This window comes from Typopeltis vanoorti, chromosome 22 (genome assembly GCF_054136105.1).
Source record: "Typopeltis vanoorti isolate ZY-2024b chromosome 22, IOZ_Tvanoo_1.0, whole genome shotgun sequence".
Classification (NCBI taxonomy): Eukaryota; Metazoa; Arthropoda; class Arachnida; order Uropygi; family Thelyphonidae; genus Typopeltis; species Typopeltis vanoorti.
The window spans coordinates 11,469,730-11,497,088 of record NC_143570.1 but is presented as its reverse complement, the minus strand read 5'-3'; the positions used below and the strand labels follow the sequence as shown (position 1 = coordinate 11,497,088).

Below are 27,359 nucleotides of genomic sequence, written 5' to 3'. Positions count from 1 at the left end.
TTGCATATGATTCACTACAAGTAAGATTTAGAATACATAGCCTTAGCTGTTTCAGCTGTAAATTCAAAAACAACCAACAATCCTCTGACCTTAGGTATAAAAGTAGTTGTGATTGCTCACAACCACCTTAACACCTTGTATTGATTACCTCATTTAAATCTATTAACTGAGAGATTACACTTACCAGTTTTTGGTTATTCTCATACTTACTTGCTAGCACAAACCTGCATCTCTCCAATAGCTCAAGTCTCTCTCTGGCTTTGCTCTTCCACACTCTAAGTAAACAATGCTTTCTCTAGATAACTCCAAATTCCACTTAAGTGCAATTCATAAACCTTACCTGTCCATCAAATTTAGTCCATACATTTACAAACTTTACACCATTCCTCTTGCATAATCTATACATTGACTTATTTTCCATCATGCTCCTCCTCAATGTGCTTCTATCACACTGTGGCAGCAGACTCCTAATCTTTACTCTTGATTCTTTTTTGCTTTTTCTGACAACTCTTTCCTGTTTTCTCTCATGTCATACTTTTCACTTTTTCAGTCATTGGTAACTGCCAAACAGTCACCTCTTTGACTTTACCTTTCTGCATCTTGATAGCCTCACTAATATCACTGATTTTCACACCTGGGAAACAAGATTATTCATGTTCCTGTTAAGAATCACCATAAAAAATGTTCTTCTTACTTTCTCTTGCTGTGCCATGCATTCATTTCTCTTTCCCATGCATCTCTTCTTTCTTTCTCTTCTCAGGTTTACCATTCACCTAAAATTTCTGCAATCATAAGTTTATGTTTTATTCTGTGAAGAATCTCATATAAACATACGATTTATCCAGTCTTCATTCTCCTGATCTTCTATCACTGTACTTTCATCAAGAATTTCATCAATATTTACGTTTTCACACCTTTTTGTCAACATTCTCCTCCATTATCAAGTGTTTTACTCACCCCACATCACTGGTACTCACTCTAAAAACATTTCCAACATATTCACTCGACCTTCTTGTTTTCCTTCCACAAAACTTTTGCCTCTGCAATAAAATACAATTCATACAGACTGCACCAAACAAAAAATATCTCATATTAAACTTCTTTCTGCCATGCAAAAAAAAATTAGTGATAGTATTGAGCCAGCTATCTCTGATTGGCTACTAGCGGAGATTGATCTGCTCACTCAATCTCCAAAAGTTAGATAGGGCTAAAACAACCTCGCGTACTCCATATAAAGGAATAAAAGGTGTTAGCTGATTTTATGTTTTTATTTTTTTTGAGAACTTCCTGCAACAAAGATGTCTTAGCAACCACTGTTCTATTATGCACTGGTATCACACTGACAATTTCCAGTATAATATAAAATGCCCAGATTTTTCTTCAAAGTTGAACAACACATTTAAACAGTCAGTTTAAATGTTAAACAGACAGTTAAACAGTCGATTACACAATCATAAAGAGAGAGAGAAACTAACACAAATGTTAATTTTTAATATTAAGTCACTAATATTTTTAACTAAATTTCAAAAAAAATTACTTATCTTCAAAAGCACTCCTAACTTTACCAATCCATTCATATATAAGTCTCCTTTCAGGTTGTTGTACCGCCATTTTTGTTTCAAACACCTTGCTGGCCTAGATGGCTTAAGTCAATAGCATATCCACTCTCTAATCAATAAGTTATGGGTTTGAATCCTACCACAGGAAAGGATGATGTATTTTTATCTTTTGGTGAGAGATCAATTCCATTACTAAGTGTGAGACTATCACCCTATTTAGTGGAAGTCTGAAGAAGATTTAAATAAGTTCTCCATGCTTCATCTCGAAAACAGTTCCTAGATTATCTAGATTTAGCTCAGCTGGGGTATACTAATATCATAGTTGAAAGAGTTCCAAGGATGGAATGGATGCACATATAAAACAAATCCTCTTTATATTCTAAAGATGTGGATTTAAATCAGACTGTTTGGGGAAATCTGCCACAATTCTACCCATTCTCCTAACCTCACAAAACCACAAATATGGGGAAACTATTATTATGACAGTGTTAATTAAAATCTCTCTTCCTTGACATGGAGGAAACTAGTTTGGACCATGTGATTACACCATTTAGTACTTAGTCTGCTGCCTACCTTCCTTTGGCTCTAAGGCTTTGTTATATTATCCTAATTAAACTGTAAAATAACATATAATTGTCAAAAGTTTAGGAGATTCTTATCCTAAGCAATTGTAACTAGAAATTTTAGTTTTATTGCCAGAACAGTTATTTCTGTTTATTACGCATGATTTTTGGTTTCCTTCTCTGGCATACATACACCTCCTTAAATATTTAGCTGCCTGTTCAATGTTCTGCCTTATTTAAACACTTGCTTCTACAAAATGAACTGTTAGTTTCAGTCTAAAATATTTGTGATGCATTCCCTTGATGAGTCTGTCGACTCCTTGGAGTTTCCCGGAACAATAATAATAATAATAATAATAATTATTATTATTATTATATAGGCTCCTCAATGAAGTCAAGGACTCATCAACAGAAGATCTTTTTCAGATCACACATTGCCTAAATAGCTATCATATCTCTGTCTGATAGACACTCTGGAAGAATCTCAGTAACAATTTGATATCTGCCTGAATTTTTAATACTGAAACAGCAACAAGAGAAACAAAGGCTAAATTTTTCTATCAATGAGCTTGAGCCATACAATCAGACATTGTTAAGGAGGAAACTTAATGCCCGTTTACTGTCTCACCTTAGTGCAGTAGGGCCTGATGACATCATCATGAAATGATAAAATATTTACCATCATCTATGGATCTCTTTCTCTTAATATACAATAGAATACTTGCAGAAGAGTTTTCCAGATTCTTGGTATAAGTCATTTGTCATTGCTATCACAAAAACAGGAAAGGATCTAACACAAGCAAAAAATAATTATCCACCTATTGCTCTGACCAGCTCTCTTTTGTAAGATATGAGAGAAAATGGTTAATGCCAGACTTGTGTACTGCTGTAACCTTGCTGTTATTTTTTTTAAATGATTTTTTATGGCACAAAGACATCAATGGTCATACTGCATCAGGATACAGGTCACAGCAGTACATACGCTAACTGGCTAGTAGGACAATCACAAATATCCATGCCCCTGGCAGGATTCGAACCTGCAACTTTTGGCTGAAGAGCAGATATGTTTACCACTCGGCTGCTTTTTTTTTTTTTTTTTACAAAAAAAACAACAACAACTTTATTAACAACTGTTGCAATTGTTTACATCATTATGAAATTATGAATTATATATACAATATGTATATCAAAGTAAGATTGTTATACCATCGTTTCAATCGAAGTTTCATCTGTTATATTACAATGTTGTTAATTGTAATGTAATTTTCTATTACATTAATTAAGTTGAGGCATTTTCCAGCTTTGTTAGCTTTTTTTTCCCCTCTCAGTTGGGTTTAAGACACTGTTTTTTCTTTAAGGAATGCACAGTAAATTATATTTACATACCATATATATCATACTTATTATATACATTTAACAAGCTATATACTACAAAATAAATTATATATGCCATCTGTACAGCAAAATAACATTCATATACAATCATATACAGAATTTCTTCTATTATATTATTATATTACAAGTAACTGTTATAGTCATATACAGGGCCACGCCAACCCGAGGGTGCAAAGGGTGCACCGCACCCGGGCGGCATTTTATGTAACTTATACTGCATTGTATAATCTAATTTGGATTATACAATGCAGTATTAGGGGCGACTGATAAAAGTATTTGCACCCGGGCAGCAAATACTCTTGACATGCCCCTGGTCATATACATACCTTTCACATAAATTCTGAAGTCTTAGTTTTTCTTACATTTTTTTTTTTTTTTTCCTGTTAAATATGAAGCCGTGAATTCCCTGTTTCTGTTGATATAAGGGATCATTCTTTTTCCTACGGTGGGCTATCTGTTCCACATGATTCAGGCACTGTTTCACTGTTTCTTCTGATGGAAGTGGAGAGCTAGGAGTTTTTTTTCTGATTGTGCTTTGGATTTGGACTGTGAAGTGATGGTGGTGTCGTTCTTTTGTTGGTTGGATGGATTTCTCAGCTGATATAAGGTTGGAGGTTAAGTGTGCTCATTCCTCTGAAGTCATTCTTCTAGATTGGATCGAACTAATGATCGCTTCCTGGATGTAGTGATGTAGTTTTATGGTTCCAGGACACTGTCTTTTCTTCCATATGCATGGTCGCACCTGTGAGCCCAAATTGCGTACATCGTTAGGATCAGAACTATTGTTTGCACCCTGTTTATATGTTTTCCTTTTAGCAAGAATAATATTTCCTCATAGACTAGTTGGATTTCAGGAAGCCAACTTTTAACGGCTTTCCAAGCTACTTCTGCTTCTTTGCAATATATCATTAGGTGGTATAGTGTTTCCGGTTCCTAGCAAAACTGACATGTTGCATGCCCTTCAAGAGGTATACCTTTAGCCACTATCCACATTTTGGTTGGGAGGCAGGCATGGGTACTTTAAAGAAGAAGGTTTTATATCTCGGATTTATTGGTAGCTTGACATTGTTTAGTACAGGACTGAGTGTAATTTGTCCTCTTCTTAATTCTCTATGTTGTGGTATGGGAAAGGTTGTTCTACTTAGTTTGTAGTATGTTGCTTTTGTTTTTTGACTTATTAAGGTTTCAGTGCTGATGTGGTCTGTCACAAATACGTATCCCTCCGCCATGCCTGTAAACATCCTGGTAAGTCTTCCATGAATCTATGGCATTGTGCTGATTATTCTGTGTGAAAGGCATTTCTGTAGGAATGCTATTCCATATCCGTGGTATGCCTTAGTGTTTGCTGTTTCTGTGGTCTTGCAACAGCTGCATGGAGTTCTCCATGCAGCTGTTGCAAGTCGGCACATGACTTCGACAGTTCCTCTGTTGATTTTGTGTTTGAGAAATGGATTATTTGTGTATTTATTGTTAAATATTTCGCGGTTTTGTGCAACATCACGAAATATTGTTTCGCAATGTTGCACAAAAAATTTATAAAGCAATATGAAGCGGGTCTGTCACGCTGTGATCATATTGATGGGTAAGCTCATCAATGTTCATACATGACTTCAGATGGTCTCATTCTACAGTGATGACCATTTTGAAAAATAAGGATAAATCGTAGAGGCTGTGAAAGGATCTGCTTCCATTAAATCAACAATAGTGACAAAGCAACGACAATGTCCTATCGGTGATATGGAAAAGCTACTTGCATCATGGATAGAGGACCTGAACCAAAAGAGCATACCCCTTAGCACTGTGACCATAACCGTTAAGGCACTAAGTCTCTTCAACATGTTGAAGGAGAAAGCATAATCCGATTATGACTACGAATTCATTGCTTCTTCCAGTTGGTTCATGAGATTCAAGACACATTTTGCGCTGCATAATGTGAAAATGTATGGGAATCTGCAAGTACTGAGAAGACTACCAAGGAGTTTGTGGAAAAATTGGATAAAATTATTACAGAAGAAAATTATTTGCCACAGCAAATATTTAATATGGATGAGACATCCTTGTTTCGGAAAAAAAATGCCCAAGCTGACATTCATCCACAAAAATGCCTGTTACATGAGTGAAATAAAAAGCTATTGTGTGAAAGAAAATGTAGAATTTAAAATTTTTTAAATTCTAGATAATGCTCCAGGTCATCTGTCTTGTAGCGGTGATGTTCACCAAGTTCAAGGTCACGTTTCTCCCTCCAAACACTACTTCATTGATCCAACTAATGGATCAGGGAGTTCTTGCAGTGTTTAAAGCCTATTATCTATGGAGAAATTTTTCACAAGCCATTTCTGTTACTGAAGGAAAAGACCAGATTCTCATGCAATTCTGGAAAACATTCAATATTTATCATGCTATTAAAAATATTGCTGTGGCTTGGAACGAAGTGACCTTTCAATGTATGAGTGGCATATGGAAAAAGACATTAAAAAGGTATTATTTCTGGGAAAACTTCCATGTTACTCCTCTTAAAAACTATTATTTTTATAGCTATTTTGCCTGCTTTCGTTTAGGAGTGCCCCTTTTTTAAACACTAAAAAGACTTAGTTAAACACTAGACATTAAAAAAAAGCAAACAATCTGAATCTCGAAATAAATGATGACGACATAATTCAACTCATAGAAAGTTCCCCTGAAGAGTTGACCAACAAAGAATTGGTCGAACTGGAACAACTGTTGCAGAAGAGGAAAAATGAAAAAAGGAAGAGGGGAAAAGAGAAACAGGAAGAGGTAGTTAAACAATTTACAGTGAAGGGTCTTCTTTGCAGTTAGCAATGTTCTCAAAATGTCTGAAGACATGGACCCTAATGTTGAACGCTACTTAATTATAGAAATAAAAGTACATGATGCGTTTGCTTGCTATGAAAAAATTTATGATGAAAAGAAGGGGAACAAGCAAAGCACATTGGACATTTTCATCAAAAAAACAAAGATTACACCAGAAGAGCCACAGTCTGATTGTTCACACAGGGAAGTAATAAAGATGATTGTGGAGGAAGATTTGGGTGATTGTTCTCCTGTTTTATAGTGGCAGTAACACACAGTATAGTTTTATAATAAGGTTTAAAAATTAAAATGACAGTATACTTATTACAGTTAAGTTCCTAACCCCTATAACTCTGTTTTTATTTATTTATTTATTCATATGGAGTTTCCTCCCCTATCCCTATTGGGGTGAGTTGAGCCCCCTCATGGTGGGTTAAGTATTTATGGCTGTAGATCCATGTGTGTGTTCAAGGGGCCAGTTTGCCTGCTTGTGGGATGATAAACTGGGGGGAAAACCCTGCTGTCCACGCCCAAGACTGGCTAACTTGGCTATGGCTGAGGGAGATCCTTAAGCTCCTCATGTCAGCGACGGGAATCGAACCCAGGACACTCCTTCCCCAGGCATATGGTTGTGAAGCGCAAAGCCACTAGGCTAACCACGCAGCCTATAACTCTGTGGATTTAATGTACTGACTTATGTCCTGCCGGATGGAACAGAACCTGGACGTAAGTCATGGAATGACTGTATATACGTGGCTTATGGTGTCAAATGCCTTTTCCGTATCCAAGCCTAGTAGGACACAGGTTTTGTTGGTCAGAGTATGGTACTCATATACTGATCTTAAATGAGTAATTGTGTCTTCCACAAGTCTGTGCAGGAGATATTAATTTCTGTAGGTACTTCTGTATTCTACTGGACAGGATTTTTGAGATGATATTGTAGTTGGTGTTTAAAAGAGTTATCCCTCTCCATTGCTTTTAATTTCTCTGTGTCTGAAGTTTTCGGGATAAGTGTGATGTATCCTGTGCTGAATCTGCCTGGCTTTATTTGTGTTTTGTATATTTCTTTCTCATAAATAAATGCTCGAATTTTGAAAGTAGTTCTTGTAAAATTCATTTGTAAGACCATCTTCTCCAGGGAATTTCTTGTCTGGTAAATGCTTTACTGTTTGCCTGAATTCTGCTGATGTTATTGGGATGGAAATTTCTTCTTCCTCCTACTGGGTTATCCTAAGTATGAAGGAGAGGAATATGTTTCTCTCCAGTTCCTTACTTTGTTTTTCTGAGAACAGTGTTGCAAAGTACTCGTGAATAGCATGCAGTAGTTCAGCATCTTCTTGAATAATTTTCCCATTGTAGCGTAGGCCTTCTATTTTTTTTCTTTCGTAATTCCGTTTTTCGAAAATCCAAGCTATGGATATTTTGTCCTCATCATTTTCTATGGTTCTTAACCAGGAGCAGAGCCATGCTCCTTCTATTTCCTGAAGTTGTTGTGTTTTAATTTTGTCTTTAATTAGATTTATTTCTTGTTTAACTTCTGGTTTGTCCGATCCATGTAGTACAGGCTGAATAGTTTCTTTAGATCTGCCTCTCTTTCTTGGTTTTGTTGGTGTTTTCTTTCAGTGCTGATTTTTATGGCTGCGTTTTTTATATTTCTTTTGAAGGTTTCTCAGGCTATGATTGGATTGACTATTTTTTCTATGTCTGATATTAAATTTTGTACTTCTTTGTTGAATTTTTCATCTTTCGTTAAGTTCTGGTTAAATTTATACAGTGGGAAATTCCTGTTGATGAATTTTGTTCTTTTATCCTTGTGAGGCAGTTGAAATTCTGCTATTGCCATGTAGCGATCACCAAAAGTTACAGGGATATGTTCAACACTGCTTGCAGTGAAGACTCTGTATTGGGATAGGTAAATCCTGTTGATTCTTGAGGCATTTCCAGGAGCAAAGTCCTTTTTTTCTCCGATGCAGGAATCTGAAGGCGTCTGTTAGTCCACAATCTACAAAGGTCTTGGTGTGTCCTTTCTGTGGTGCTTGTGACCCTTTCTCCTGATCAATGGAGGGCTGTTCCATGAAATTCATATCACCTGCAATTACTGCTATGTCCTTCTGTTGCAGATTTTCTTTAATTATCTGCCAAAATGTAGTTTTTTTCTTCACGTTTTGTTGGGCCGTACACATTCATTAAGGTTAATATTTTATTGTCAAGACGTATGTCAACTTCTAGGGTTCTGTGCCTGACAGAGACCTCGTGGGACAGCAGTTGCATGTATGGTGTCCTTTTGATAAGGATAGCTACTCCTCCGCTAGAACTACTGCTGGCAGGTTCATTGATTAGAATGTAGTGCTGGGCAAGTTTTTTTTCTAGCCGTGTTACTGGCTCTGGCACGTGAATTCTTGTTTCATGCAGCATTACGATGTCCGGCAATTGTTTATAAATTTCATTGATCAGCAGGTTTTGGCATTCTTTGGTATTTATCCCATTACAATTTAAGCTCATTAACTTCATTTTGGTTCAGATTTGTTCTGTTACAAATGTTACAATTGTTCGGATTCTCGGCCAGCTAGGACAGCAAAACCTTTGCTGTAATTTTATTTATATGTATATACTGCATTGCTTGGCTGGCTTTTGTACATGTGTACTGTTTACTAGTTTGACTATTTATGCATTGCTGTAACCTTTGCTATGGCACAGTATGAACCCTGCTTTCTTGCACCAATAAACCATAAATCAACACACCAAATATTTATTTGAAAGCATTCAATAAAGATGCACTCACATCAACATACAATCTTACTCTGTTTCCAGTGAATGACACATGCTCTTCACCCATCGAATGAGCTGCACAATCTCACATATCTATACTAAAAGATCCCCTTAATAACTTACGTTTCTATTATATCTCCTCTCTGTAATCTATTACTCAAACTCTGAAGACATTCCCTAAGATTGTTCTCATATGAACAATTTCATAAGTGTGATATCATCTTAGTTACCCAATGCTGGATCTTTTCAACTATCTTCTCACCTCTGAACCCAGGTGACCATACCTGTGCATCACAGTCAAGATGAGGTCTTCAGTCTTAGATACCTGCAGTTATACAGCTGTTCATTTACTGCACATATCAGCATTTAGGTAAAAAGATGTTGTAGTCTTATTAAAGCTTTGCACATTGGAAGAATAACTTCCTTACTTCTATAAATTAGTGTTCCCTTTAACATTTGCAATTACTGACATGTTAGCAATGCGGCTCCTAAACTTTCACATTCTATCTACCATCATGCTCAGGACTAGCTTCACTAACCACTTGTAGCAAACTACTCTTAATGAAACACGCTGCCTGCAACATCCTCAATGAAAAATGCATAATCTTACACTTAGCAACACTGAACTAATGTTTATTGTCAGTTGTCCAGGAAAGCTTTAGATCAGCTTGCAAGGATTCGGTATCAGAAATTTCTTTTGTCAAATTTAATTATGAAATATGAGCAAATTGTTAAAATACAAGACTACAATGTAATAAACCTAATGTTTTACTCAGGGACAGAACAGTCTATACTGTGTAATTAGAAGAGAGCAAATAAACAAATTAAATAAATTATTGGATTTCATACATTCATCCCTTCAACATTTGCAATTACTGACATGTTAGCAATGCGGCTCCTAAACTTTCACATTCTATCTACCATCATGCTCGGGACTAGCTTCACTAACCACTTGTAGCAAACTACTCTTAATGAAACACGCTGCCTGCAACATCCTCAATGAAAAATGCATAATCTTACACTTAGCAACACTGAACTAATGTTTATTGTCAGTTGTCCAGGAAAGCTTTAGATCAGCTTGCAAGGATTCGGTATCAGAAATTTCTTTTGTCAAATTTAATTATGAAATATGAGCAAATTGTTAAAATACAAGACTACAATGTAATAAACCTAATGTTTTACTCAGGGACAGAACAGTCTATACTGTGTAATTAGAAGAGAGCAAATAAACAAATTAAATAAATTATTGGATTTCATACATTCATAGGATTGCTTCTGCTGTTGAAAAATTGTGGATTCATTACTCATTCTAAACATATCTATGGTCTTCCTGGTTCATAAAGAGTCATCCATTAAATTCTAGAGCTGACTGTATTGTGTCTCTCACTTATGTCTTGCTAAATATCCTTCTAGTCTTCTTTGAAACCTCACTGGCAACACTTCTTCTTCTTCGCGTTATTCCCACTTTCTATGCAGGGTCCGCGTGTTACTTAGATGCGACTACCTGTTAGTACTACTCCCAACCAACCAGTCACCTGGTCTGCCGCTGGGGGGATATATTTTTGACTGTAGAGGTGTATGTTCACGGGGCCGGTTTGCCTGTTTACGGGATGAAAAACACCAGATAAACTGGCGGAAAAAACCCTACTGACCGCGCCCAAGACCGGCTAACTCGGCTATGCCTGAGGAAGATCCTCAAATTCCTCACGTCTACAATGGGAATCGAACCTGGGACACTCCTTCCCCAGGCATATGGTTGCGAGGCGCAAAGCCACTAGGCTAACCGCGCGGTCTCACTGGCAACACTAGTTCATATATTAAAAACAGCACAGATATTTAAGACATATTTGCTGAACAATGAAACAGATTCTTTTGATGCAGTTTCCCTATTCACCAACATAACACTTCAAGAAATCCTTCAGTTCTTACAAACAAATTTCCACAGATATTGTTAATTTGTGTAAAATAGCATGTGTTGATGGTGAATTCAAACAAATTAACAATATCTTTTAGAAGCTATTGTTATATTTGCTTGTACAACTTGTTCAGGAATAAGCTGTACAAACAGATCAAGCAAATAGCCATGGGCAATCCTCAATCCTATCTGACCAAGTTGTGCTGATTCTTTTATGGAATATCTGGAAAGTCAACACTTCAGTACCATTATCTAGTATCTAGCTTTGTGAATGATATCTCTGCAGTGTGATCTCACTCAGAGGAAGAATTACCACAATCACTTGATAAAATAAACTCCATGTACTCCATATAAAGTTCAAAAAAGGTATCCCTTTCTGGATACTTTAACAATCTATACTTTTACAGGCAGTAATCAATTTTCTATAAACTTTCCCTTCCAACAGAAGGAGAATTAGGTTTTGTATAAATCTGACTCTCTTCTACTGAAAGAAATAAAATAAAAATCAAATTGTCTACTAATGGATATAACTAATCCACATTCCATAAAATTATTAATAGATATCATCCATCAACCAGACTATACAAGGTGCCACCCAAAAGTTAAGAGAATTTGGGGTGCTTAAGTGTCACAGCTGTATAAATGAGAGGAGACCTCCACATAGTCTTTAAAGGAATGCGGAGAACCGACCAGGGCTTCTGACCTAATGTCCAATCCTCACCATCTCGTGGTGCACCCTGTTAGGTATCTACCTAAATATCGAACAAACGAGGAGTGGCTGGGATTTAGGATTTAGCCGACTAAATCGTATTCCTATTGGATTAAACCAAATTATAAAATGATGGTACAACATGACAGAATTTCATGCTGGCTGGGGTGTTACCCAGTTAAACAAGGCCATGGTTGTTTTTGCCAGGGAACCAAGGCAAACAGTGAAAAGCTACTGGAACAAATCCTAAAATACATCTCAACTCAACATCACCAGAGTTCAAGATGGTACTATCAACATGAGAAGCCTGAATGGTAAAGAAATGGAGCTAGCTGAGGAATTGGATAAGTACCAGATCAACATAATAGGGGTGACTGAAACAAAAAGGACAAAAACTGGTGAGATCTTTCTGAGCAATAAATACAAAATGTCATATTCAGGCATTGACAATCTATGAAAAGAAGGAGTAGCCATAGTATTCAACACTAAATACAAGTATAATTTTCTGAATGACAGGCAGTCTCAAGTAGAGTGATGTGGGCAAATATCAGAATGGGGAACTGGACAATAAGACTTATTTGTGCCTATGGTTCCACAGAAGGCTTTACAAAGGCAGAGGAATATTTTGAGGCTTTAGAGAAAGCAACTGATACAATGAAAAAAGAAAAGTTGGTCCTTGTTAGGGATATAAATAGCAGAGTAGGAAATAATTGTCAGACATACAAAAATATTTTGGGAAAATTTGGAGAAAAGAGCAAAGCTAATAATAATGGCAAACACCTTTTGCATTTCTGCTCAGGACATGGACTGGTTATTACTAACATCATGTTCCAACATAAAAATGTGCACAAATTCACATGGAGAGAAGAGGCAAGGAATAAGAAAACTCTCATTGACCACGTTATTGTTGATAGTAATGTTTTCTCCCTGTGCAGGACATCAGAGTGTATACAGAGGATTTGAAACTGGAAGTGATCACAATTTAGTCTTGAGCACAATAAAACTGAATTTCATATTGAAAAGAAAAACATGTACCATAGATGGCAACACTATTGGCAAGATTTTTTTTTCTAAGTTGGTACATCTGTCATAAGCATCCATGTGAAATCGCAAGTCATTCTATCAAGTAGTTTGTATTATACAGCTGTCTGAAGCAAAAGTGTTATCTGTATCCCTTGAAATGGATAAAATTGAGTATTGTGCAGTTATAAAATTCTGATCACAATTTCTTTTTGTGATCAGAATTCTGATTCTGATCACAAAAGAAATTCATTCGAAGTTCATAAAAGTTTATGGGAACTATTCTCCTTGGTTTTTATCAATTAATAAATGGGCTGCCGATTTTAAATGTGGCTGTACCAGTGTTGAAGATGATCCACGTGAAGGACGCCCGGAAAGTGTAACAACACCAGAAATCATTCATCAAGTGCACAATATGGTATTGGATGACCGGCGAGTCAAAGTGCGTGAAATTGCTGAGACTATAGGCATTTCAAAAGAACGTGTAGGATATATTTTGCAGATGAAGAATTGCAAATGAAAATGCTTTGTGCAAGATGGGTGCCGTGCTTGCTCACAGCAGATCAAAAACACATTCACATGAAAATCTCTGAACAGTGCTTGGAGCGTTTTAACAAAAATAAAACTGATTTTGTGTGTAGATTTATTACTATGGATGAGATTTTGATTCATTATTACACACCAGAATCCAAACAGCAGTCAAAACAGTGGACAGAGATGCCGGTTGTTCAGCAACAAAGAAGACAAAGTTGGTTCCATCAGCAGGTATGGTTATGGCAACAGTATTTTGGGATGCTAAAGGCATTTTGTTTATTAATTATCTTGAAGAGGGTAAAACAATAACTGGAGAATATTATTCCGATCTTTTAACCAGACTAGAAGAAAACATTCATGAGAAAAGACATGGTCTGCAGAAGAAAAAAATCATCTTTCATCAGGACAACGCACCTGCCACAAAGGTGTTTTTTGGCAATGGGAAATTAAGGGATCTGCACTATGAACTGTTGGAACATCTACCTTATTCCCCAGACTTGGCTCCCTCTGACTTCTATCTCTGCCCAAAACTAAAACTCTTCCTCACTGGTCAGATTATTTCTTCAAATCAAGAGGTGATTGCAGCTGTAGAGGGGTATTTTGCAGATCTTACTGAGAACCACTACAGGGACAGGATAATGGAGCTGGAATAAATGTATCAGTCCTAAGGGAGATTGCCGAGACCTTTTCAGACCACCCTTGTACACAAACATTATTCAAATAAAAAAAAAAAAAAAGAAGAAAAAAAAAGAGTTTGAGAACAGGAATCAAACTGTGGAGATTCAGTGGCAAGCCCTGAAGAAAACACTGATTGATTCAGCCTCTCTGGCTGAATCGATCATGTGGTGAGGTTGTCTGCAAGGATAGAAAAATCAGAACCCCATGGTGGACACAGGAAGTTAAAGAAGCAAAGAAAAAGAAGAAAGCATATCAAAAGTACCTGGCAAATAAGTCAACTTGTGCTCTTAGAGAATACGGAGACAAATGTAAAAAAGCTATGCAATGTGTAAAACTAAATAAACAAAAGTCATGGGAAGACTGGTAAGAACATAGAAAATAAATATCAAGAAGGTTGCAAGATATTCTGGAAGTTGTTGAAGAAGCTCAGAAATGGAGGAAGAGTGCTGTGAAAGGAATTAGAGATGATAAAGGTGACCTGATAACTTTAGAAAAAGATATCCTTGATGTATGGAGTAATTATTTTGAAAAATTGCTAAATGAAACAAGCAGTGATGAGAGCACAGTGGTAAAAAACACTGACCAGGCATGCAGTCAGGAATACATATCCATGATTGAAGTAGAAAAAGCCATCAAAAGCCTGAAATGTGGAAAGGCAGCAGGAGTAGATGATATTCAACCAGAAATGCTCAGGAATGGAGGTATAAAAGTCTTATAGTGGCTGCACTGCATAGTTCAGAAGGCCTAGCTAGAGGGATGAAATCCGGATGATTAGAGTAGAGCTCTCATAATACCCATATATAAAAAGGGAAATAAAACTGAATGTGAAAATTACAGAGGTATTTCTTCCACTGAGTGTTCCTGGTAAGATTTATGCAAGTATACTTGAGAAACAGTTGAGAAGGATTGTGGAAGAGAAGCTTGGGGAAGATCAAGCTGAACGCAGGTCGAATAAAGGCTGTCAGGATCAGATTTTCACTTTACGACAAATACATAGGAATATAACAAAGATCGTATATAAGTTTTATAGATCTGGAAAAAGTATATGACAAGGTGCCAAGAGGGAAGCTATTCAATACCCTACACTACATAGTCATTATTTGAGTTGTAAGTCGGCAATTAGAATTGAAGGAAGTACAGGAAGATGGTTTAATGTTAAATCTGGTGTCAGACAAGGATCTACATTATCCCCCTATGTTATTCATTATCTATATGGATCACATTATGAAGAAAAGTGGTATTAAACCTGATATCAAAATTGGAGATGTTAATCTCAGTTCTTTATATGTTATACTTCTAAATAAATCCACTACAAGTGCACAAGATTCCCTGACTAAATTGAATAACTGTTGTAATAGATATGGTATGAAGGTCAGAAATAACAAGGCAAAGACAATGAAAATAGGCAGTAGCATTGAAAATATCAACTGTATTGTGAATATAGAATCTATAAAACAAGTAAAATTTCAGCTACTTTGGCACGATTTTTAGTGAAGATGGTAGGTTAAATATGGAAATAGACAACAGAATCAACAAAGCTGGTATGGTAAGAAGTCAAGTGAATAAACTGATATGGAATAAGAGAGAAATTAGTCAAAACACTAAATTAGCTATATACAAGACAGTGTTCAAACCAATTTTAACTTATGGGTCAGAAGTAACACTTAACCAAAGACTAGAGACAGAAGATATGAGAGTCCTGAGAAAGATTAGGAGCATGAACAGATGGCATCAATGGCAATATCATATTAAAAACGAGGATATTAGGAACGAACTTGACATTGTCAGCATCTAGGAATGCGTTAGCAGAGCTAATCTCAGATGGTATGGTCACTTAAACAGAATGGGAGAGGAAAGATTAGCAAAACAAGTGTTCTCTGCCAGGTTAACAGGAAAAAGACCCAGAGGAAGACCAAGATATAGGTGGATTGATATGGTAAAAAGTGCCTTAGAAGACAGAAATATAAGATCTGATAATATTGGAGTCGTGACAGGTAACAGACTGATTCGGAGGAAAATTGTAGATAGGAAGTTAATAATGATGTAAATTTTTCATGTAGTACTATCATATCCTGTACACCCCATAGGGTACTACATGTCAGGAATTTGATGATGATGATGATGAAAAAATTACTCACCCTAATTCTCAGTTTCCAATGCCTTGGACAGTGGAAACTGGGATATAGCAATCCCAGCAGTTTTTCCATGATTCCAAGCATCCCTAGAAATCCTCAAGTGTGACTGTGTTTAGCACTTCCTTCAATTCTGCCTAGTTCTCTTCAATCATGTCAAATCGATGCCCTTTCAGTCAGTCAGAATTTCATCTTGGGGAACAGAATGCCCTCTTAGCCAGTTCAAAACCTCAGAGGTGGGGGGGGGGGGGGGGGGGAATTCCTTGTGAACAAGCCTTTGTAAAAAAAAAAACCAATCAATATTGACATTGCTGCAAATCTGACACATTTTTTTTGGTCACAGTAAATTTTACAACTGCTGCTTTGTCTCAGGGTGATAACTCACATTAAACGCATGATTCATCACGACTTATGACCTTGCAGATGAAGCTAGGGTCATCTCTGGTTTGTTCTTTGAGCTCCATGCAGACAGCAACATGATGTTCTTTCTGGTTTTCACTCAGCAGTCTCGGCACAAATTTTGCAGTAATGGGTCACATGTTCAAAATGTGTGACAAAATGCATTGAACGGTCCCATACAACAGTAGTACAATCTCCCAAATATCATGGATAGCTCACCACAATCTGCAATGATAGCCTCATGCACTTTTGCAATGTTTTCTGGTTTTGTGCTTGTTGGTGGTCATCCAAAACACTCATCATTGACAGATGTTCATTCATCCTTGAAGCATTTGTACCACAAAAAAAAGTTTTGCTTTGAATCATAGTATTCTCACCAAATGCAGTTTTTTTGAGATTGAAGCAAAATTTGATGCAGATTTTTTACTCCTTAAAATCTGCTATTTCAGGTAGAGAAGAAAATTGCCAAACCACTAAAACATGTTACAAAAATGCACATAGCCTAAGAATACAGCCTCCCAGCTTGCAAACTATCGACATACTGATTCACAAATGGTGCTGCTCATCCCTTATAGAGGCAGAAAACTGCACTACAATGAATTCGTGCATGCTATTCACACTCTCCTAGCTTTTAGTAGCACCTCATACAATCTGATGTAAAAAGAGTATCCATATCCTACCTTAAAGGAACACACAGTACAGGGTTCTTAACAAGTACAAACTATACACCACTTTCAAACCAGATCAGAAATTGTCTTTTCTATCAATCACCAAGGATAAATTATCACCTTTTTCTTGGCACCAATCACGTGCCCTTTTCATGTAGACATCATTATTTTGGACAAATAGACCAGTCTGTTAAGATTAGAATCTAAAAACATGAGGATACATCAAATTTTCAGAATCTGTTAAGTGTGGCCTTGTCACTGACACTGAACACAGAGTTCTTTGGAATCAAATGAAGAAATAGATCATCTATTTTTTTGAAACTTTGACTGTCCAAAGCATGACCACTCTGACTATATTCCTATCTCAAAGTTTTGAGAAGTCATTGTGATTATATATATATACAGGGTGTTCGGGATAAATTTGACATATTTATAATTAATTATATTTTTCCGTAAGTTACATGTATTAACACACACTTCTCTTCATTTAAAAGTTTGGACCCTTCTTCATTCATATACAAGATGTCAGAAAGGATGGATAGCTGGAACCCACCTGAATCATGGAAGAGAATAACTTGTATCATGATGATTCGTGCCCGCCATCAAAATAAGGATATTACGACTGCTGCCCAATGCTCCCTGAATACAGTAAAAACAATTGGGGGGGGTGGGGGGGGGGGGGGGTGGGGGGGGGGGGGGGTGGGGGGGGGGGGGGGTGGGGGGGGGGGGGGGTGGGGGGGGGGGGGGGTGGGGGGGGGGGGGGGTGGGGGGGGGGGGGGGTGGGGGGGGGGGGGGGTGGGGGGGGGGGGGGGTGGGGGGGGGGGGGGGTGGGGGGGGGGGGGGGTGGGGGGGGGGGGGGGTGGGGGGGGGGGGGGGTGGGGGGGGGGGGGGGTGGGGGGGGGGGGGGGTGGGGGGGGGGGGGGGTGGGGGGGGGGGGGGGTGGGGGGGGGGGGGGGTGGGGGGGGGGGGGGGTGGGGGGGGGGGGGGGTGGGGGGGGGGGGGGGTGGGGGGGGGGGGGGGTGGGGGGGGGGGGGGGTGGGGGGGGGGGGGGGTGGGGGGGGGGGGGGGTGGGGGGGGGGGGGGGTGGGGGGGGGGGGGGGTGGGGGGGGGGGGGGGTGGGGGGGGGGGGGGGTGGGGGGGGGGGGGGGTGGGGGGGGGGACAAATAACAGAAAGATCAACAATCATCATCACAAGGTAAAGTATAGTAGTACAGTCCTGATTATAACTGAAGTCCTTAGCAAAAGTGTATGTGCATGCATGCAAGCTGCACACACACAAAATAATGAATTAACATTGGTGAGAAGTATTAAGTAATACTATTTCCCATAACAGAGTCCATCATATCTGTTCAAATTTGGATGAATGCTTCACAACTTTTTAATACAATCTTTCAATAAAAAACCTGCTCTTATGTTTTTTTCTTTTTTTTTTTTTTTTAATGCAATTCTGTATTAGCTTATTCTGGACACAGTGAAGGATGAGCCACCTCTATTGGCATTCCCTTATTTATCAGATGCTCTGCAGCGTGGACTTGCCTTACCAAATTTGGCCAATCTTAGATTCTTCAACCACCATTGGTGGCTTGTCATAAAGAACATAAGAAAGACAAACATCATGAGTCAGAAAGAATTTGCAGAGAATATTAAAAAAAAAAAAGTCCTATATATGATTTCACATGGGAAGACTATTATGCTTAAAAAGTTGTGGAATATTACTATATTATCCAAATATGACTACATTTATTATGGGAAACAGTATTACTTAACACTCCTCATCAATGTTAATTTACAATGCATCATCTTTCTTTTCTTTTTTTTCTTGTGCATTGTCACCAATCCTTGCTAGGACTTCAGTAACAATTGTGTAATAATTGTAATAATAAGAACACTACCACTCAATTACACTAATTACATAATTTAAATTATTGAACAATAGCATTGTAGATGTTCTATTATTTAAATTATGCTGAGGATGCTAAGAAATTAAGTAAACATTTTATTTATAATTTTTATGTAAGTAGCCAGTTTTTTAATATAATCCAATAAAATTATTTTTTATCGGTGATGTGAAGAGAAGCATCCTCTAAAAGGATAAATAAAATAAAAAAATCTAGCACTACAAATGATTAATGCAAAAAAACTCACCAAAGGAGGTCCTGCAAGAAAGATGGTTCCTTGATTTTTAATAATAATACTATCATCAGCCATGGCAGGAATGTAAGCACCACCAGCAGTGCAACTTCCCATTACTACAGCTATCTAATTAAAAATATATATTATGTAACTTTCAAAGAAAAATTTTTAAGATTTTAATAAAAAAAAAAAAAGCTAATGTTAATTTCTGCACTTGACATTAAGATTAAAGCATTTTTTTTTAAATTTCAGAATTATAAAAAATTTAACCTGAAACAAAGAAAGAGTAAAAAAAATCTTTTGTTTTACTTGCATAGTAAGACAATTTTTTTTCACTGTGATTTTTCAAATAATAATTAGCCTTTGGTTATATATATATATATATATATATATGTTTGAATGATTTTTGGTGCACAATTTAAATGATTATATATTGAAGATTTCATTGCAGAACTGATACAGTGAGTGTGTGACATATGATTCTCGTCTTGTTTTGGAATAACTACAAATACAAACAATGTTCAAATAACCAGTACAACTGTTATCTGAACACTTTGTTGTAAATTAACATCACAACAATTTTTTTTTACTTTTTCAATTTTAGATAGGTTCTGAATGTTCAGATAATCAGTAAAACCAAATAAAGACATCTAATGAATGATTTAACAGAATCCATTGTATTCAGATTCTTTGCAAGAATTTAATTCAGAAATAAACTGTAAAACTGATATTATGCTTCAGTGGTTGGAATTTCCTATGATATTATTTCTGGTACGAAAAACAAGAAACAAACACTTATGTTAAAATGATTTATACAAGTTTCTTTTATCAGGAATAAAATATTTTAATTTCAAAAATATTTTATTAACAGTAACTCCTAAAACATAAAGTGCATATATATGTATATATATATATATATATATATATATATATAATCATCATTAAATTAATGGTACGCAATGTGCTGAGATTTCAAACATGTGGCTTGTGGCTGAGCTGCACTAGGTCTATCATACCTAGTTCCTAGCTTCTTAGGGCATTTATGTATGCTGACCAAAGTCTATTTAAAATAAGTCCTTGATTTTTGCTACACTTTACTGTACAATTTGTCATTTCAACAGCTTTTTTGAACTTGTGAACACAGCTGTTAAATTCAATATAAAGCATTCTTGTGAGCTGCCAAAGTACCTGATGCTTTTTCACTGATAGTAGAAAGGGCTAGGACAGATTTGTGTGCTCACCTTTCCTTTTCTCCTAGTCTTTAATATGTTCTTTCATATGAATTTCTCCCAATAGTCCCAACTATATGACATAACAGATCTTACCATGTAGGAAAGTTTATGCACACCTGGTCCCTTAAGTGGCAAATGGAGTTGTTTTGATGATATCATCATTGTGGAAACATTTGTCATCAGTGTGAAAGTAACTTTTAAATCACACTGCTTTAACACATAACTGCACCTTTGAAGTTTATGGAGATAAAATTGATATGTCATAAAACATAAATTAGTGCTGAAACATTTGATGGCTTCTATTAAATGTTATCAACAGTTTTAAAATTATATACATTCTTTAGGAGTACTTCCTGACTTAATCATATCTTGCAACCTTTGGTTGTTGTTGGTTAATGTGGTGTATGCTCTCTCTTTATGACACATCACATATGGACAGGATGACAGTGGGAAGTAATAATATAGATAAATATCTTTCAGTGTTGAATTTTTTTTCTGTATACCAAGAAAGATAATAGTTTTGATCAGTTACTCAGATAGAATAACCTGAAATCTGTAAAATTGCAAAAAACATAAATCAGAAAACTCAATTTTCATGTTAAATCCTAGTTTTAAATAGGGTAAAAAAAACGACATGATTGGATGCCATATAATCAAGTAATTTAAATAACCAATTCATATACCCATTAAAGATGAAATAAAGAGGATTCTAATAATAATTGTATTTCTTCAATTTTTAAGAAATCATTAAAAATATACAAACCTGAGGAATTCCCAATGATGACATGACAGCTTGATTATAAAAAATACGGCCAAAGTGGGTGATATCAGGAAAAACTTCTGCTTGATGTGGCAGATTAGCACCTCCCGAGTCAACTGAAAATGTTTTGTCTTCTATATTTCTATTTATTTAGAACAGAAATATTGCTATTCTAGTCAATAAAATTTATTCATGTTAAATTGAGAAAACTGATAACTGTGATATAATACTTTAAAAAAAAATTAGACTTTAAATCATTAACTTTGCTATAAGATAGTGGGAATCATTTGCAACATTAATAAAGAGAAATTCAAGGATCAAAAATTATTTAATATTCATGGATCTTGTTTTGAGGCTATTTTGAGTGTGGACTTGTAATAATGAAGTTTCTGTAAGATAGGCATTTTTTGATTTATTCAGTTCTTTTTTTAGATTAATGTATTTTTACTATTCTATATTAGTTTCTACTGATTTTACTGTGCTGTATTTAGTACATTTGCAAAGACATATTTTTAAATTAAGATAGTTTTTAAAAACAGCACCAAAAATCCAGCAGAACAATTGAGCAGCATCAAAAGCTAAGGATAATGATAATGTAGAATTGTGGAATATGGAAATGAGAAGCTTAAATTGATGAATAAATGAAGAGAAATCAACATATAAAATTCCCAGATTAAAAGGAATTATTAGAAAATTGACCAGTGAAGTAATATATATAATGGAGTCATTACATTAAGTTTCCTAGTAGCCAAAACAAATGCAATAGAGAAACAAAAAAGAAAAGGGATAATAGTGCTTGTTGGAATTAATGATAAATGAATGGAGTAATAAATATAGTATGAGAAGGATATGAAACGATAGACGAAAGAAGTGAGAAAGTGAAAATTATTAGTTTATTACTGAGATACAACAGTAACATGTTAAGAAGAAAGACTATGATAGCAAATAATTCAATGAGTGAGCTATGTAGAAGAAATGGGTGTAATATTTGTAATATTTTGGATGTGTAGACTGAGTATAATAGTAGAAAATACTTGTATAAGAGGGATGGCCTGCACTTGAATGGATTTAGTATCAGGTGTCTAGAAGAATTATTTATTGCAGTGAGACCTAATGTAGAGTGAGGGAAACTAGATAATCTTGGGAGGAATACTGAAAATGTGCAAGTTCAGCTAGGGTGTTCAGGTGTAATCAATGGTGAGCTATGGAAATTTTAACAAAGGGCTTGCATCATCGAGCAAAAAAAAAAAAAAAAAAAAAGAAAAGAAAAGAAGCCGTATTTCACACAAAAACATTTATTAATACAGCTTGTGTAAAAATTCCAATCAAAAGTATGAGAGGAGAATCAACCTCTAAATGCTATAATTTTTAAACAAATATTTCATGATCTAAACATGAAATATTTGCACTCAATCAACTGTGTTAATTTATCTTACATAAGAAAAACATTTTTTAACTATCAAAATATAATAAGAATGAAATCTTTTATAATCTTTTATAAAACATTTGATTGGTTACCAGAAAGGAGAAGGGTAAAGATAGTGCATGTGCTTATTTTATTTTCAAACTTGGGTGCATTTGTAATAGAGGAATTGAAACAATAATTCCAAATAATCTATACACTGCCGAATAGACTAATTTTTTTTAGGTTACCGTATGATTTTGTCGCTTAATATGTTTCAAAAAAAAATTTTTTTTTTTTGAAAAAATAAAAACGTAAACAAGAAGAACAAGGGGCTTGCAAATTTGAGAAAAATTTAACAAAGGGCTCATATGAGCCCCTTATAGCTCACCACTGGGTGTAATAGAGATGAATATCAATGAGCATGGTTATGAATCTGCTGCAGGGATGGACTACAGTTTGGGTTTTGGTTTTTTGAGTGTCTGGAATGGAAAAGAGAAGCTGCCCAACCAAGCCAAACAGACTTCAGATATAAGTATATCAAAAAGTAAGGAGGTGACTTGTAGGTCTATACACAAATATCAGAAACATCAGGAGGGCTTGAGTTTGTTGCATGGGTGAATATGATGCGGCCTAAAATTATTGGCATTAGTGAAATCTCACTCTTGGAGTCAGTTGTAGCAACTGAAATTGAGTGTAAAGGGTAGAGTATTGTAGTAGGGATGTGCCAAACACCCTAATATTTGGCCAATGCATACTGAAATAAATTTCATAAGCAAATATTTTCAACAAAATAAATAATAAATATACTCATTAAAAATTAATAAAAATATTTAATGAGTGTATATTTTTTTGTTCAAAACATTTGCTTATAAAATTTAATTCGCAATGTTTAAAATTTAATTAACTATGTTTCAGCCAAATATTCAGCACTTTGGCCAAATTGCAGAATGAAGAAAGATTAAAAAATGTGTAATAATACTTCATAAAATGAATGAATAAATAAATAAATAAATAAATATATAAACTTGGAAAGTTTTAAAAACTAAATGGAGAGCTCATGAGAATACAATCTTCAACATCAGAGTTACCTTAGCTTACACTACTAAATGACATGCACACTCTCATGGTGTCCATATATTCACTTTTATTAGTTCTTTTGATTAAGATTTCATCCTGACAGCTGTTTCAAACTTCAAATTTTCATCAGAGATCAGGGAGAATCCTCATTCAATACTACAGCAATTTTTTTCAGAGAATTATATTTTTCATAGGTGAACAGCAGTCTATGCTTAAGAGCAATTATCAAAGAAGAGCCTAAACATATTCAATTTGTCACTGCAAAATATACAGATCAATTCATATTCATGCACTTGAAATAGTGCAAGCTAAGGCAACTCTGATGCAGAGGATTGCATTCACATAAGCTTTCTTCTTTATTCAAAACTCTCCAAGTTTCTATATATGTGTATATTCTATGAATGCTATGAAATAAACATGTATCTTTAATATCTCCTATTTCTGTTTATTTTACATAGCCAAAATGAAGACTTTTATGATCTTCTTTGATAAAAAAAGAAAATAAAATTTTGCATTTCCTAAATATAATAACAGTCAAAAGTTTAAGTACAGAACTGAGATGCTTCAATTTGAAATAAGTAAGATATTATAATGGAGGATATTGTCACTGGGGATGAAACCATGGTCCTTTATTATGATCCAAAAACTAGGCAGAGCACAGCCAAGAAAAGTCAAGGTCACTCAGCTCACCAAGAAGATCAAAGTTACAAATCTTTTGGGATTGCCAGGGAATTCTCTTGATTGACTTCAAGGAAAGAAATACCACTGTGAATGTAGAATAGTATGCTTTACTCCTGCACAAACTGCATGATGTCATAAAGGAGAAGAGACGAAGAATGCCAAGTCATGATGTTTGCCTGCTTCAGGACAATGCTTCACTCCATACAGCTATTATTAGAAGGACTAACAATAGCCCTGTAACAGGCCACTAGGCCTAATATGTGAATGGAAGAAGAAGATAGTTATTAAAATAGAGCTAAGAAGCTCTATAGTTTAATATTTTATTATGCACCCACCTAAAGATCACTTATGATGAATTTAACTTTCTGACATTGCTTAGTTACAGCATTGATTGAGGTTTTGTCTTCTCTTCTGCCTGTAATTTTTTTTTTTTTTTTTTTGAACTTGGTCAATTCAAAGCCTAGTGTTTCAGGCTGGTCACCATTTATTAATGCATTGAATAAGTGAAACTTACTGAATGCATTAATAAATGGTGAATATATGGGTTGTGGGTTAGAGTTTGTGTTGTTTAAATAGTACAGCCAAGGCAACTCTGATTCCAGTCTTGTTCTCATAAGCTCACTGGTAAATTTTCAAAACTTCACTTTCTTTCTACATTTGGCTATAAAATATAGCAATCCATAATACTCCTTGATATAATGAAACTATCATTTAAGTTAGAGAACATTGTATTTAAAAAACAATACAGCATAAAAATCAAAACAAAATATTGCACTTATTTTCTCAAATAACAAAAATATTAATGGAACTTATTTTAAATTGTGAAATACAGTCATACCTCGGTCAACCTCTGGTAACGATGCCTCGATATAACAAATCCACAATTTCAAGCCCCATTTCACGTAAAAATAATGAAATTGTAAGATCAATGCCCAGCAATCATCCGAATGGTGAATGACGACGATTCATCATGCACTCCCAAGCTGTGGCTGTCTGTTTTAACAGTTTCGCGCACCATCCACGTAATTTAGTCATTGCTTAAACTTCATAGGGTGTATGGTGCATTGCAATAAATGACTTATGTTCTCTAATAGCATTATTGTAGATTTTGTAAATATTCATATTTAGTTAAAATGTCACAATCAAGGAAAAGAAAAAGCAATTTCTTTAGAAACTAATTAAATATCGCACAACGTATTGAAAGAAAATCTGATATGGCACATTCTTTAGGATTAGTGCAGTCAACTTTAACAACCATAGTTAGTCAATCAAAAAAAAATAAAACAGTCTGCTCAGAATTGTACAGATGTTACAGCAGCAAAATTAACTCGCTTAAGGAGTCCAATTTTAGAAAAAATAGAGAGAAAATGTTAAGTTTGTGGATAAATGATATGTCACAACGTCATCTATCATCAATTCAAATGGTGATTCAAGAAAAAGCATCATTTTTGTTTAATCAAAAATGATGCTTTCATTTCAGAAAATTTTGCATCTTCTTGTAGTTGGTTTCAGAAATGTAAAAAATGGGCCAGAATTCATAGTGTAAAATTATCAAGAGAAGCTGCAAGTGCAGATGTTGAAGCTGTGAATAAGTTTGTTTCCAGAAATTGAATGCAAAAATGTTTCACCAAATTTGGTGTTCAATGTTGACAAAAGCAGTTTGTTCTGGAAATGGCGATAACTCAATCAAAAAGCTTCATTTCTATTGAAGAAAAATCAGCAGCTGGGTTCAAAGCAGCCAAATACCGTTTACCATTATTCTTTGGATCAAATGCCTCTGGCGATTTTAAATTAAAATTGTTATTAGTTTACCATTAGGAAAATCTGAGGGTGTTAAAAGGTAACATAAAAATGAATTTACTTGTAATATGGAAAGCTAATAGAAACACGTTGATTACCAAGGAGTTATTTACTGATTGGTTTGTTAACCATTTTTGACCAGAAGTGAAACGGTATTGCCAAAGAAATAATTTTGAAGAAAAACCTCTTTTGTTGTTGGACAATGCTCCGGAACATCCTACTGATCTTAATAGTATGTTAGACACATGCATTCCTGTCAAAGTTGTCTTTCTTCCAGCAAACACAACTTCCCTGATTGAACCGATGGATCAGGGAGTAATAGCAACATTTAAACCTTATTATCTGCATGGTACATTAAGCAATTTAACTGAACTAGAAGATAAAGAGCAAATGTCAATTAAAACTTTTTGGAAAAACTACACCATTAAAGAAGCAATTGAAAACATTAATAGCTCTTGGAAACAAGTCACTCAGAAATGCTTATATGGAGTTTGCTGCAAATTATGGCCAGAAGTTGTACTAGAAGAAGAAGAAAATAACATTCAAGAGATTAGAAATGAAGTTATCCAGATGGCTCAATCAATAGGTTTCGAAAATGTCGACAAAGAGGATGTAAGAAATTTATTAAATGCAGATGATGGTTTTTCAGTAGACGATTTAGAAAAACTTGTTAGCAACAAAGCCAAAGAAAATGAAGATGAAATTAAAGAAGTTCCTACCGAAAAAGTGTTAGCAACCAAAGATTTAAAAAGGTGCTTGAATGACATTGAAAACATTTAAAATTTTTTCAGTAAAATGATCCTGATTTAGAAGAAATGTTATTGTTAAGCGATCGGTGTTAAATGCAATAAATCCATTTCATTTAACAATTAGGCAATTGCTAAATGAAAGAGAAAAAAAGCATAAACAATCAACTTTAGATTCGTATTTTAAAATGTCGTGATTTTATCTTTGTTAGGTATGTAATATTGACTTTTTATTTAATAAAGCTTTTCTTTTTTCAAAAAAAAAAAAAGTCTTTCATTTTCTTTACATATGAATGAATATATCCCTATTATGGCCATAGTATTTTTACCTCTGAGAACGAAGTTTCGCTTAACAAAGTAATTTCGTGGAACG

General features: G+C 35.4%; 1 protein-coding gene across 1 annotated transcript in view; it reads right to left on the bottom strand.

Annotated features, from left to right (window-relative positions):
* Positions 1-27,359, bottom strand: part of Mccc2 (methylcrotonyl-CoA carboxylase subunit 2) — a 188,734-nt gene that overhangs the window by 103,210 nt on the left and 58,165 nt on the right. Inside the window, exons 6-8 of the mRNA XM_090412413.1 lie at positions 21,281-21,393; positions 19,298-19,411; positions 958-1,040 (exon numbers count right to left, since the gene is read on the bottom strand). Coding sequence (XP_090268539.1) covers positions 958-1,040; positions 19,298-19,411; positions 21,281-21,393 — 310 coding nt within the window. The remainder of the gene's footprint in view (positions 1-957; positions 1,041-19,297; positions 19,412-21,280; positions 21,394-27,359) is intronic.